Below are 13,932 nucleotides of genomic sequence, written 5' to 3' on the forward strand. Positions count from 1 at the left end.
ATGCCTAACAGCTTTCCCAATATTTGTAAGAATTTGAAAGTTGTTCCCTTGATTTGGAATAGCCAAGAACTTAGTTAAGTGTCTTGGATATAGTCTTTAAGAGTACCTAAAGCCACCCTGCTGCTTTAACGAAAATGGGGCTATGATGAAACCATAATTCATTTCCCTCTTACTTTGTGTAAAGGTTTATTAGCTTGTGATTTAAGCAAACCATCTGGTCCTGCTGGCATTCCAAGTTATGTCAGACTCAATGCTTTCTCCCTGTAATATGTTACTTGAGGCAGTTAAATTACATACTTAAGTCCCAAGTCTGGCCTGTGCTTTTTCCATGTCTTAACATCTGTTCTGGGAAAATTTCTTGGGATCCAAACAAGTTTGCATGGAGCCAGAACTCTTGTCTTTGTCTTTTTTTTTTTTTTTTTAATGTCTATTTCTTTCTCTTCCCTCTGTCCTGCAGTCTGATCAGTTCGACTAAGTAAAAGATAGTGCAGAAATTTGCAGCCCCTTTATCATTTCAGTAATGTACACAGTGAAATGAAAAGTAGTTTAAAAACTCAAGAGCTGTGAAAAAGGAGAGCATCCTCTGAGAGAGCTGTACTTTATGAGAAATGTTAATGTTAATTATTTGTAGTGTTCTCACTACTGACTTGTAATTGCAAGACTTTTTGTTTTGCTGGCCTAGTTCATTCTGGGCAAAAGTACAGATTTCTAGTACATTTTGTCTTGTAATCGGAATTTCTTGTTTATACAAGGTCTATGTTCAGAAATCAAATCATTTTAAATATACAAGTTAGTCTGCTGAGGTAGTTTTGAAAAATAAGATCTCTAGTGATTGATTTATATAATGCTCATGGAAAATTAATTGTTTTTGTTGGTATTTGTATCTTTATTCTCTAATATTTCATCATTTTGTTTTCTGCCTGCAACTTTTGAGACACAATAATGAATATAAGCTGCTATCCCATAGCCCACTGTGTCTATGTATATATATTGAAAGAAAAAGAATTTCTTCCCTTAAATCAGAAGCATAAAAATCTCTTTTCAGGCATGTAATTAAACATTAAACTATACATTTCCCATGTACCACTGCATCTAAAGTACTGTATCTCCAGTTTAGGAGTAGAGTTCTTGGTGTAATAGTCAAGTCCCTTTGTTGTTCCCTTTGAAACCTTTAATTATGGATAGATATGCAGTCTTTTATGTTTGATCAAAAGAAAAAAAATGAATGAGGAAGGAAAAATAGAAAGACTAACAGATACCTTGGACCATCTGGATGACTGAAACTTTAGCTGAAGCAGTGAAAAGCCTCTTGAAGTTCAACAAGACCAGGTACGAGGTCCTGCACCTCGTTTGAGGCAATCCCCAACATCAGTACAGACTGGGGGATGAATGGATGGAGAGCAGCCCTGCAGAGAAGAACTGAGGATACTGGTGGATGAAAAACTGGACGTGAGCTGGCAATATGTGCTTGCAGCCCAAAAAGCCAACCATATCCTCGGCTGCATAAAAAGTGTGGCTAGCAGGTTGAGGGAGGTGATTCTCCCCCTCTACTCAGCTTTTATGAGACCCCACGTGGAGTATTGTGTCCAGCTCTGGAGTCCCCAGCACAAGAGAGAGAAGAGCCATGAAAACAATCAGAGGGCTGGAATACCTCTTTTTTGAAGAAAGACTGAAAAGTAGCTGCCCCACTGTATTGTAATTTAAAACCACTGAAGTGTTGGGAGATCCTGAGGCTGCCTTAGTTAGCTTGTCTGTCTAGATTGACCTTAGGTATTGGAGTCTTTGGGCTCTGATTTTAAGAGGCAACCAATACAAACCATATAAGTTGATGTAGCTTTCTTCCTAGCATGAAATATCTACTGCGTCTCAGAAATTTTCAGTAGTGCATCAGTTCTCTCTTATCAGGTGGGAACTTGAGCTTGCCTGTCCTGATCATCAGTAATCTTTCCAGGAGCTAGTACAGAGGTTGGTAGGGTTACAGCCTCATTAACGTTTTTCATATCCAGTCCCTTTCTCAATTTTTACTGGCTATTAATAAGACTTTTGGAGAACTTGACCAAGCTCTTTGGAAGTACCTGGCTTCACATTACCCAGTGTCCAGAAGAGCTTACCAGAAACACCACATACTAGGACATAATGTGGTATCTGTATGTCTATGCAACAGTCTGTTTTCTGATTATGACAGTTGCATCAGAAGAACCTAAATGCAGAGATTGTAGGAGCAGGGGAGGTTATGATGGTAGACAGTCTCCTGAAAAGGATTCAATTTTTTTTGTTTCGTACTACATAATTTCTTCTCTTTCTTTACAGGCTGCCATTGACATGGTAGATAAACTTCTCCTGTTTTACTGCCTTTTTTTCCTCCACCTTGTGTTCATGCTTTCTAAGGAGATGTAATACTATGTAAACAATTTGTCCTGTGTTGACATTTCCCTTTTCCATTACTGTGATTCCCATAGTAATCTAATTTACATAGTTTGCCCTCTTTCACGTAGTTTGTTCAGTCTCTCAGAAACTCTCTCCTCTAATGGAAACTTCATTCAGCTTTATGTTCTTACTTTAAGATAACCTGTTACCTGGCCAAGTCACTTAGGGCCTAAAAACAATTAAAAAAAAGGTCTCTATTTAAGTTCTGTGCAGATCCATCCTGCTCAGAATGCATGAAGGCCTTTCAGGCCTGTCTACAGAGAACTGAATCACAGGTGAGTCATAAAGAGTCAAAGATACACTCTGCTTTACATACTATCATTTCAGCAGAAAGAAAAGAGGATCGAGAAATGCACTTTATTACACCTTCTGAAATGGAAACTTTCTAGTTATAACTGACAGGGCACAAGCTTACCTACAGTGAAATTAGAAATGTCAACAGCATGTCTCTGAAAATGTCTCAGTATGCCAAGAAGTCTGGTTCTTGGCAAAGAGTTTTTCTTTATTATATAATTAGCTGCTCTCAGGGGAAAAAAATAATCAAGGGTCGATTTGTAGTTTTTTGTATAGGCTAAATTACATGTGCTTTGCAAGCAGTTTGCTTCCAAGCGAATATTCCTGTATCATTTCTCACAGGACTGCTTGCGAGGACATATACAGACAGGTCTACACTAAGATTCATAAGCTGCCAAATGAAATGTTTTGTTTTGTAGAAGTTTAATTGAAATGCTCCCATGGAATATCTATAACTTGATGAATCTGAACAATGAAGTCTTTATTGTGAATACAGTCATCACTATTCTTGGTGAATTTTGTCTTTCGTAAATCGCATGACAAACGGTACTTTCTGGAGAGTATGGAAGGTAATGGCAGTTACGTGAACTAAGTTGTTGGCACAGTTTAAAAGCCACTTTCATTCCGGCCATTCCTAATACATGATTAGATCAATTTTCTGTTAACCTGCAAAAATACAGGATATAACCTTAGAATTAAAAGCATTACCAAATGGAGCAATGAGAAGATTAAGCAATAACCACTACTGCAGAGTACTCCTGCAGAGTTAGATCTTGGAGCCTTGGCCTAGGTATCAGCCTCTAGCCTTGTTGTGTCATCTTAACAGCACAGAGTTGTTATGTTGCAGATCTGCATCAAGCAAAGCAGCCCATCAGTGTTAGCATCACGAATCTTGATGACTGAGAATGGAATGAAAGGTGTCAGAAATCTTTCAAACCTGATTATGGAAAAGATGTTGCTTCAAGTCGATCAGAGGGCTGGAGCACCTCTCCTATGACGACAGGCTGAGAGAGTTGGGGCAGTTCAGCCTGGAGAAGAGAAGGCTCCAGGGAGACCTTAGAGCACCTTCCAGTACCTGAAGGGTGCCTACAGGAAAGATGGTGAGGAACTGTTTATCAGGGAGTGTAGTGACAGGACAAGAGGTAATGGGTTTAAGCTGAAGGAGGGTCGATTTAGATTAGATGTTAGAAAGAAATTCTTCACTGTTAGAGTGGTGAGGCACTGGAACAGGTTGCCCAGAGAGGTTGTGGATGCCCCCTCCCTGGAAGTGTTCAAGACCAGGTTGGATGAGGCTTTGGGCAACGTGGTCTAGTGGAGGGTGTCCCTGCCCATGGCAGGGGGGTTGGAACTAGATGATCTTTAAGGTCCCTTCCAACCCAAACCATTCTATGATTCTATGATTTATTTTCAGTAATTATGATTCAAAGATTGTTTTATCTTGGCAACTGACAGATTGACACAAGCTAGTTTGATTGTTGCAGTTGACTGGGGGCTTGTTCATTTGAGGTGGTTTTATAAGCAGAGGGGTTTGTAATTGGCATGCCTCTTTTCTCCTCAGTTTAAAGGAAAATGTTTATGTAGGTAATTCTGATCCACCCAAGGGAAGCAACAGCTGATACACTAGAAGCTGATACGCCAGTACACCTTCACTTCCCCAGCACATTGCTATTTTTCTAGGCATCAGTTTCCATCCTAGTAATATTCTTGCTATTCATTGTTTCTGCGATTTTTCTTTGTGTTCTTTTCTGACATGTTACTCATTTCATTTTATGGAGTTTTCTCTTTGTTTTAAAAATTGACAGCGTTTCTGATTTTTTTTTTATTTTTTTTTGCACACTAAACACTAATAAGACAGGAAAAGTTTGGTTGTTATATGCATGCTAGCCAGTTTGGACTATGTGTCACTGAAATGCTCATTGGGTCTACTGATTACTAGATGAATTATTGGCTGTATGTTTTGATAATCGCATATTTTAATTTTTTCTTAATTTGCTGGGCATAAGAAGAATGCTTTCTGTCACCTGGATTTGAGTGGAAGTAGATAGGCTTTCTGCAGTAATCACTGCACAATGTCAATGCTAGATTTTTATAAATCTGGTGCTTCTGAATTGTATGTTTCTTTATCACTAATTGGGGATGAAAACCAATCTTGTTGTCCTTGTTTGTCCTGAGTCATTAGCTCTGCCTTTAGGAGTACAGGATTTATTAAAGCAAGAGGTGGTATGTTTCATACCTTCCATCCTCCAGCACCTGTATAGCAAGTGATGTGCCCAACTCTCTTTGTAAAAACATGTAAGTAGAAATTGAGGTTAATGTAATTTCAGTAATTCACTTCCGGGGTGGAGAACAAGTTGATTGTTATGCAGGGATATAAATGCAATGCAGTGCTGTCATACTAAATGTATACAAGTGCTTGATTATGTGCAATAGTAGCATCTGAATTTCTCCCATTTGAAGCACATTATAAAATTGTTTATGAACACTTGGTTGTGATAGAGAAAATCTATATGGAAGAAGTCAGTGAAGGTAATGTGTGCCATTGAGCAATTTTATAAAATTATTAAAATAATATCCAGAGGGTTTTGTATGTTACATGTAATTATACTTGAGCATTTATTGTGTTTGTGCATGTTAATTAGTGATAAATTCTAGCTGAGACAGAACCTGCTCCAAGTGCAAAATAAAATATGATTATGTTCATCTGTGTAACAGCTATGCTAGAATTTGCAATCTTGTTAATTCTGAACCTTTCCCATTTGCCGAAGATACCAGCATTGTTCTGCTGTACCTGTCTGCTATCAGCAACTCTTTGAATGTCTTTTATATTGGTAAATCACAAAACATGCCTGTAAGCATTGTTCAACAGATATTCTGAGGGAAGTAGCCATACTTAGATCTTCATGGGAACCAAGTCCTCTTTCTGTTTTGGAAATATTACCCTTGTTCTTAAAGTGCTTATCTAGTTTTTCTTTAGGCATCATTTACAGAGAAAGTTTTTTATACTTTTGGTGTATTATTGATGTATTCTATTTAATACCTAGCATTTTTGTGAGCTGATTTCAATACACATAGGCCATAATTTATCCTTGCGGTACATTTGCTGAAACAGAAATACTGAAGAGTTGAAGATTTGTAATTTGGTATTGTAATGGTAACATTCCAGTAACCAGACTATGTTAATTCACAGACCGTAATGTTGCTTCAGTCAAGCGTAATGTACTATCCACAGCACTAGATGATGCTTCCAGTCTACAGAAGTGTAGTGCAGCGTACATGCACTGGTAACCTTTGTGCTCCAATTTAGTTGTCACATTTAGTAAGTTCCAGCTGTTCACATATATGCTATTTTTCTTTCCTCCTGTCTTCCCCAAAAATGTTTTAGGTAGAAGAGCTGATGATGGCCATGGAGAAGGTTAAGCAGGAGCTGGAGTCCATGAAAGCAAAATTGTCCTCTACACAACAGTCTTTGGCTGAGAAGGAAACCCATTTGACCAACCTACGAGCTGAAAGAAGGAAACATTTGGAGGAAGTCCTGGAGATGAAGTAAGTGTTTCTTTTCATTATTTGTAGGCAAGTTTTATAGATATCTCAGAATTCTCCTCTGATACCTGGTAGTCTAAAGACAACCACTGTATGAATATGTCTCTGTAGATAGCAGCTACATATCTAATCAGTCGAGCCTTCAGAAGTGACTGCTGACCAGGGATTACCTACATTACTTTCACACTTCTGTTAGAGCTCAAAAACATTTCTTCCTTCTAATCGTTTGCAGTAGACTACTATTGTTTGCATAATAGCATCTTCAAAGACCCTAAAAAATTATTTGAACTCAATTAATTTGTGCATCTTATGAATGTACCATTTTGCTTTGAGTAGCCTATAATCTACTTTAAGGGAAGACACAAGTCATTGTAACAAATGACAAAAAGGAAAGAGGGAAGAGATCAACACAATGTCAGGTAGTTGTAATGCTGAAATCAGACTGCAGATGTCCGGTCTGCTAAAGTATTTTTCAAACTCATGCGAATGATTCATTAGCACTGGAACAGGGTTTGAAGTACTCTATCAGTCAGGCTTCTCTTGTCATCTTTACATAAGGAGGCCTGAATAAAACCAAGCTTTGAGGAGGTGGGGAGAAGTGAGGAATTAGACTTCTAAGGCTTAAATACTTCCTAATTTCTGACCGTGCGTTATAGATAAATAGTTATCCTCAGTTTAGGGAGACATGAATCCATTTAGTGCAATGATGGATAGTGCTGCCAGCAGTTCATTAGAAACACTTTCAGTTGTTTAGCCAGCCCTAAAGAGAAGGAACATTTTTATTGGCAGGACCAGCAGTGGTTCCTCCACTGTGGTTTTGTGACCCATTATTTATTTATTTAACTTTTCTACGCAAGCCTCTTTCCTTTTCTTTCATTCTTTTTTTTTTTTTTTTTTAATGAAAGGATAGAAAAACAGCTGTTACAAAATGGAAAGAGAGGTGGCTTAGATCTTGAAACTCTAACTTAGGAGTGCTGTATAAAGTGGTCCAAACCTCCCCAGCTTCATATTCAGCTACAGCAGTCTGATCTAGACCTGGCATAAGGACGTTGGAAGACTGCAGTACTTAAAAGCCACACTTTTTATTTTTAATAAAAAATTCTCTTGAGCTATAAATTTGACTGCCTTGAGAGTTGGTGTACTGGGGGATGGGAAGAATAGCTCTTAAGGTGATGTGGGAATCCAAAGCAACTGGAGATGTATCCCATATCCAATCACTTGGCAGTACTTTCTTCTGCCAAACTGCTCTGCCAAACCTTCTCGTTAAAATATACACGTAGTGTACAGTATATCCTGAAATGTATTTGGAATTGTGTGGCTCAAGAGCCTTTAATATAACTACTCCCTTCTTTTAAATTATGACCTCTCTTAGCTAAGTTATTGTTGGAAAGTTGTTGTACTGAAATGTAGTATCAGGAACTGCATAAACTGGTAGATCCATTGTACCTCATAAGGAAGAAGAATACTGGAGAGAATGGTAATGCTGTCAGCACATGGAGAAAAAGATGGAAAAAACATTACGTTTGTATAGTTAACTAGCTGAGCATGTTTTAGTCAGAGTTGGTCTGTCTTAAAGTTCTATAAAGCTGCCAAAGGCATCCAAACTTCAAAAACTCACCCTCACCATGAGGCTCTGTTGCAAACAAGTCTCTGCTGAGGACTCCCAGTCAATTAAATATCTAATATTTACATAAAGAAACTGGTATATTCTTTGTAGCCCTACTTTCCCAGCCAATGCCTTTTATGTAAAGCACTCTTCTCATCTGTTTTCTAGTTTTGCAAAAGGTTTCTAATGTTAAAATGTCCCCTACTATTTCAACTCAAAAAATAACAGTAATTGAATGAGTGGTCAATTTTGTGAAGCAGTTAGCTGGTTTTGGTATCCTTAACTGAAAACAATAGCTGTTGTACAGATACTGTTCAAAGATACAGTAAAGCCATATTGTTTCCCAAGTTTTAGGGCATACTTCACTGGGAAAAGTTGGAGGTGCTCGAAAGCAGCACTGATTAAACTTGAGGTTTGTTAAGAGGTGTAAGTTTAACAGCCTGGACCCTGCACTCAGCTAGTGGGGCAGGGGAGCATACAAGAAAAAAAGCTTAGGAAACGCTGCTTGAGGAGATTCTAGATATGGACTGAAAGAAAGTGTTAAAGCAACAAGAGGACTCCAGAAATTTACCTCTGGGCTTTAATAGGAAGTTGTTACATCTTACGTTAATGAAAATATATATTTAAAATACTGTTCCTTAGAGTAGAACTTGTGTTTACTACTGACTCTGTAACCCTGAGAAGATCATTTCACACTCCTTAGGGAGTGCTGTGGCACTAGAATAGCACAAGTGTGAATTATTCCAAGTAAGAAATTTCACTCCTTAAAGCAATACTATGTATTTTGAAGCCCTCTTCCTTTAAGTCTAATATTTTCATTTTCTTTAAAAAAACCTTTGTTGTAAATAATTATGATAGGGGTAGATAATGGTCTCTCTATTTATATCACCAAACATGATCTACTGTAAAAAAATACTAGTGAACTGCTAGGATTTTTGTTTTGTTATGTTTTCTTTAAGAAGTTCTAATGTTTCCATCATTCACAGCAAATCTTTTAAATTAGGCAGGAATAAAGTGCTGTCTACAGAGAAATCTCTGTTCTTTGTCCCATAAAAACCTGCTTAGGCTGAGCTGAGTTATAAACTGTTGAAAATCACCAGTTTTCCTTTCCCTTTTTTTTCTCCTGGTGTTGTCAGCAAATTTTGGCAGTGTGTGAAAATAACCGAGCACAAACAGTCTAATCTGGGGCCGAGCTCATGCAATTGCCAGAACTGTAGCAGCGGACACTGCACTTACAGGGAAGGGGAACAGACACTGTGTCTGCATGTAGAGAAGGGAATTTTTTTTTTTTTTTTTTTAACTAGGCAGGCCTTTCGTTATGGTCAGAAGGACCAGAAGATTCTTCCTAGTCATCTGCTTCAGGGTTGAAAAGTCCCAGTTGGAGCATTTCTCAATCTGTTCTTTCAGACCTGGAAAACTGTCCAACAGGCCTTTCCTGAATTATGCCTTCTCTTGCTAATTGCAATTGCTGCTAGCCCTATAATTCAAGGGATGCAGACTTACATAACGTAGTTGGCGCTTCAGAGTTGAATCCTTCATCCTGCTGGCACATAACAGAAAGATTATTACTTGTCCAAGAATAATTTACTCTCCTCTTTTTTCTTTAAAAATAATCAAGGATATTACGGATGAATTAATTGTTATCATAGACTGTAATTTATGTTTCAAAATCAAGCTGTCAAAAATGTCTTTTGATTTCTTACGTGACTTTACATGAGTGGTCTTTTGAATATTTATCACAGTAGTCTCTAATTACATGAATGCATCTCACAGATAGTGTTTCAGTTGATACAAAGTGTAAGCGGTGAGCAGAGATGAACCAGGCCTCTGTAGTTTAATGACACTGTTTATTGTACTCCCTTCTTATTTCATCTCGGAGTTGGAAGGCCTGCTGAGAGCTACACGAGGGCTACTATTAAAAATAAGATGCCAACCTAGCAGTACTATGCAGGAAGACTGCTCATCCTTATCTCTGCTACAGTTTTCCTACATGATATGCAAGTCATTTAAAAATATTTGGTAGGTGGTTGATAAGTCCACATCGTCGTTTTCTGGCTATCGGATAAGAAAAAGACAAACTCACGCACACAGACGCTCACAACTGAAAATGTAGTCAATGGAAGCTAAGGTTGGTTGTCTTCTGAAAAGTTCATCCTCTCAGCAATAAAACAGTGTCGTCTGGAGGTATGAAATTGAAAGTAGTCCAAAAGAAACTGATTAGTTGGCACATAGTTTATTTGCCAGAAAAGTAATATCAGTTGATTCAAAATGTGGTGCGAAGTAATTTCAAATGCAGCAAACAGTTTAACCAAACAAAAATATTTCAGGTTGTGTGCACCCATAGTGAACAAAAGCAGCAAAAAAAAAAAAAAGTATCAATGTCTATCCAATGATAACTTGATAGTTCATCAGAAATGATCTTCTTGGAAATTAAAGAATTATATTTTTTTTATCATTAGAGAAATTATGGTTTATGCCTGTGGTTTAACGGCAGTTCTCCGGAGGGGAAGTGATTCCTAGTTGCAGAAGTACATGTATGTTTTACGTGTATAAACAGTTGTCCCTGTAGTTTGAAGTCCCTTGGCGTTTGTTGCCAGTGCTACAAAGCAGTAATATGTTAACCTTGCACCTGCAAGCTATGGCTTTCCAGGCCCAACACAAACTCTTCATCATATTGAACTGGACTATGGGCCACTTGGTATATCAGGCCATCACGCGATTGCAGGAATGGTACCAAAGCACCTCCTGTAATTACTTTGTGTGAAATCAAATAAGCTAAAATCCCACAGGGGGCACTCCGTGTCCGTAGGATTTACTGTTTGGGGCAAACTGAACAAGTGCATCTGCATCAGTCCCTTTTTTTCTTCTATAAGATTAGATTTTTTTTTTTCTTTAAAATGTCTTTTTCAGGGCACACAGTGAAAATGAACGCAATGATATCTTATTACCATTGGTTTGTCCGTTTTTAATTTTCAAGCATAAAATATATGATTATATATGTTTATTTTAATTATATATAGTCACCCAGTTAGATTTTGACATTTAAGTTGTAAAAAGTTCAGTTGCAGTGGTCTGTAATGTAAAAAAAATTATCCATTTCTAATTACTGGACAATACAGGCATTACGTTTAAATAATTGGAAATAAACTGACCTTGGAACTGCTGTTAACCTCCAAGTGAATCACACAGAATCCGATAGGAAAGCTGAAATACAGTGTGTAGATATATTGTGTATCTTTTGAGGCTAAAGTTTATTGAAAGACTAGAATTTTATTTTTTTTTAACTCCACAGTTCTCACTGTAATGAAACATTAGGCTTTTCATAGATGTAATTGTAGATCGTTGTTACCTTCAAATTTGGTGGCTTCTGCTATTCTTTTTTAATTCAGGTGAAAGCTTGAGGGAAAACATAATCTCTTTGGCACTTTTTCTCTCTTGGCAATTAAGGAATGAAGCCTATTACCCTTTTTGTCCTCCTGCATTGTCGATGAACCTTTGAGCGCTCTGAGATGCTCAGTGTTGCGGCAGCATTAGAGGCAGCCTGCTGCTTCGTTTTCAGTGCCACTGATACTTGATGTCCTGAATCATGGAAATAAGCAGAAAAGCTGAACCTGTTTATGGGCAGCAGTACAAAACTGATCAGTCAAACGATTCACGTAGGTGAGAGAGCTTTGAATCTCAAAGTTTCACAGAAAGATAAACTGCAAAGCAAAGAAGTGAACCTTTAGCAAAACCTACGTAAATGAGGTGCCCATATGAGCACACACAGAATTAGATTATTGTGGTTTACTCTGTTTAAGTATTTGAAGTTATATTTATCTTTGTAGCTGGTTTGGTTTTACTCTTCACCTTCCCCAAAAACTTTTCCTTCTGTGGCTTTTTCTGCTACTAAAATCTTGACATGATATGTCACAGTCCCGTTCTGTCTTGATAAAACCTCCATATCTCATTTTATCTTGAGTTCTATGGTCCCCAAGAACAGTCTCGTAGAGAGAAAGTACTGTACTATCTTAATGAGCCATGACACGCCTGGAAACAAGACCAACTGCTGAAAAGTACACCAGGTGGTGTTAAAGGGGTTTGTTCCACTCGGTAATTTCTAAGACTATTAATGTGTAGAGAGGAGCTGGGAAAAGGAGGTCCAGCCATTAACTTCCTGAGAATTTAGCTACACTGTGCTCTTGTTTCCATGCCATTCCATGGGAGATTTTTTTTTTTTTCTTCTAGATATGTTTTCTGGGGACTGGGTTTAATGTAAGTAAGTGATCCCTTTGGTCATTCTTGGAACTTAGTTTCTGGATGGTGCAAGGAAATTAGACCTCTTTCAAGTGAGAATGAGAAAAACGTGTTATGAATGCACAGGTTTTGTTGTGTTTTTCTTTTCTATTAATAGATTTCAGCATTCTTACAGAAATCGCCATGAAATCTCATCAGTAGAGATCTTGGCGTACATACACAGAGTACTAAAATGTATGATTTTTTTAAGCTTACACAATCCTAGCCCTAGTATATGAATACCCTTTTTGTCTTAGTTTGCTAGTTCATTATTGAAAACACACTTAGAGAGCAGGTGCACCACAGGATAATGTCTTGGAAGTCATTAGTGCCCCATGTTCTTTACTGCCCAAGGGGTGTTGCTTTGGGAAAAGTTTGTCTTTACCATAACCTGCATATTGTGCATATCATCTTATCTAAAAGAATAACAAGAATGATGCTTTTTTTCTATAAATAATTATTCGGCTAACCCAGTGTTAAACTGGAAGAGGAATGGAGAGAGGGATGGTTTTATTTTGACTAATGTATACAACACATTGCTCGTAAGATAGCTCTAAGGTTACCAATATACTGCCTTCTGTTAGCTGATTCTGCATGCCTTTTCCAGTACAAAACACTGTTCTGCCAGTATATTCTAACATACACTTTGTGTAATTAAATACATTCAGAAGTTCTGTCAGAAGTAAAAGTTTATCTGTTCAAGAGAACCTTGGATGTATGAATCCTCCACTCCAATTATTTCTAGAGCAACACTGACAAAAATAGATTCCCAGGTCTTCAGCATGCCATTTTTATTGTTTCTGTATACTTATATATACAACAAACATAATTACCACTATGATTTTTGTTTTAAAATACACAGCAGTGTTTTGGCTCAGGATTGGTAGCAATAGTACATTTCCTATGCTAGCTATTTCAGCTGCATCAGTGATTCCTGTCGCCATCCCTAATCCAGCTATAAGATTCTGGGGCTTCCAGGGGTGTTACTGAGCTAAACCAAATCAGGCACTTTTTATTTTCTGTTAAAGTCAAAAGAACCGTGAGTTCCTTAGGGTGCTTTTTCCTCTTTTAGAAATGTGCACTGTAAATAGTGATGCATATAAATCAACTCTGTGAGCACTACATATTTCATTAAATACAGTCAAGTTGTGGGTTAATAGAAGTTCCAAGTGAAAATATTATGGTATCTCATTGCATATATTATAGATTTAATGTAGTGTGAACAATAGTAGCTTTGAGCCACTGTAAATCCCATCCGGACATCGTCAACATAGTTCAAAATACAAGGAGGGAAATCTCAAAGGTTAGATGTGCTCGTATGGCCACTGTGCATATGCGAGTCATTCTTTTATTGTTTTTAAATAACAGTGTAGCTTTGCGGGGTGTAAGTAAGGCAAAGTCTAACTTCAGACTATTTTCTGGAGCCAACCAGAAATTCCTTTTTTTTTCCGAAAGTCAGGTCAATTTGCTTTAATTACAGAAATAACCTCTGAAGCAAGTAATTGCTTCCCTGCAATCCTGGAGGACAACAAGTGGGAGTTGTGTAAAGAAAAATTGGAGAAATGAGTCAAGTCGTTGGCAGGCACTACAATCTTTGTCTTTATACTGTACTGGAATATTCAGTATATCTTTTTGTTTTCTTCCCTTCCCCAACAATACTTCTAGGCAAAATAAAAAACACCATCTGCAAGTCTGTGGAATTTCTGAGAAAACTCCATAGTGAGAAGATTTGGGAGTTGTTGGTTTTTCTGGTGGTATCTTGTGTGTAGCGCAAGTGACTACATGTAACA

General features: G+C 37.6%; 1 protein-coding gene across 7 annotated transcripts in view; it reads left to right on the plus strand.

The window, feature by feature from the left end:
- ERC1 (ELKS/RAB6-interacting/CAST family member 1) overlaps window positions 1-13,932 on the plus strand; it is a 297,951-nt gene that overhangs the window by 184,510 nt on the left and 99,509 nt on the right. For all 7 annotated transcript variants that reach the window (XM_054835847.1, XM_054835865.1, XM_054835858.1 and 4 more), the window contains one exon: window positions 6,104-6,264. In XM_054835847.1, coding sequence (XP_054691822.1) covers window positions 6,104-6,264 — 161 coding nt within the window. The remainder of the gene's footprint in view (window positions 1-6,103; window positions 6,265-13,932) is intronic.

This window comes from Grus americana, chromosome 1 (genome assembly GCF_028858705.1).
Source record: "Grus americana isolate bGruAme1 chromosome 1, bGruAme1.mat, whole genome shotgun sequence".
NCBI classification, from domain to species: domain Eukaryota; kingdom Metazoa; phylum Chordata; class Aves; order Gruiformes; family Gruidae; genus Grus; species Grus americana.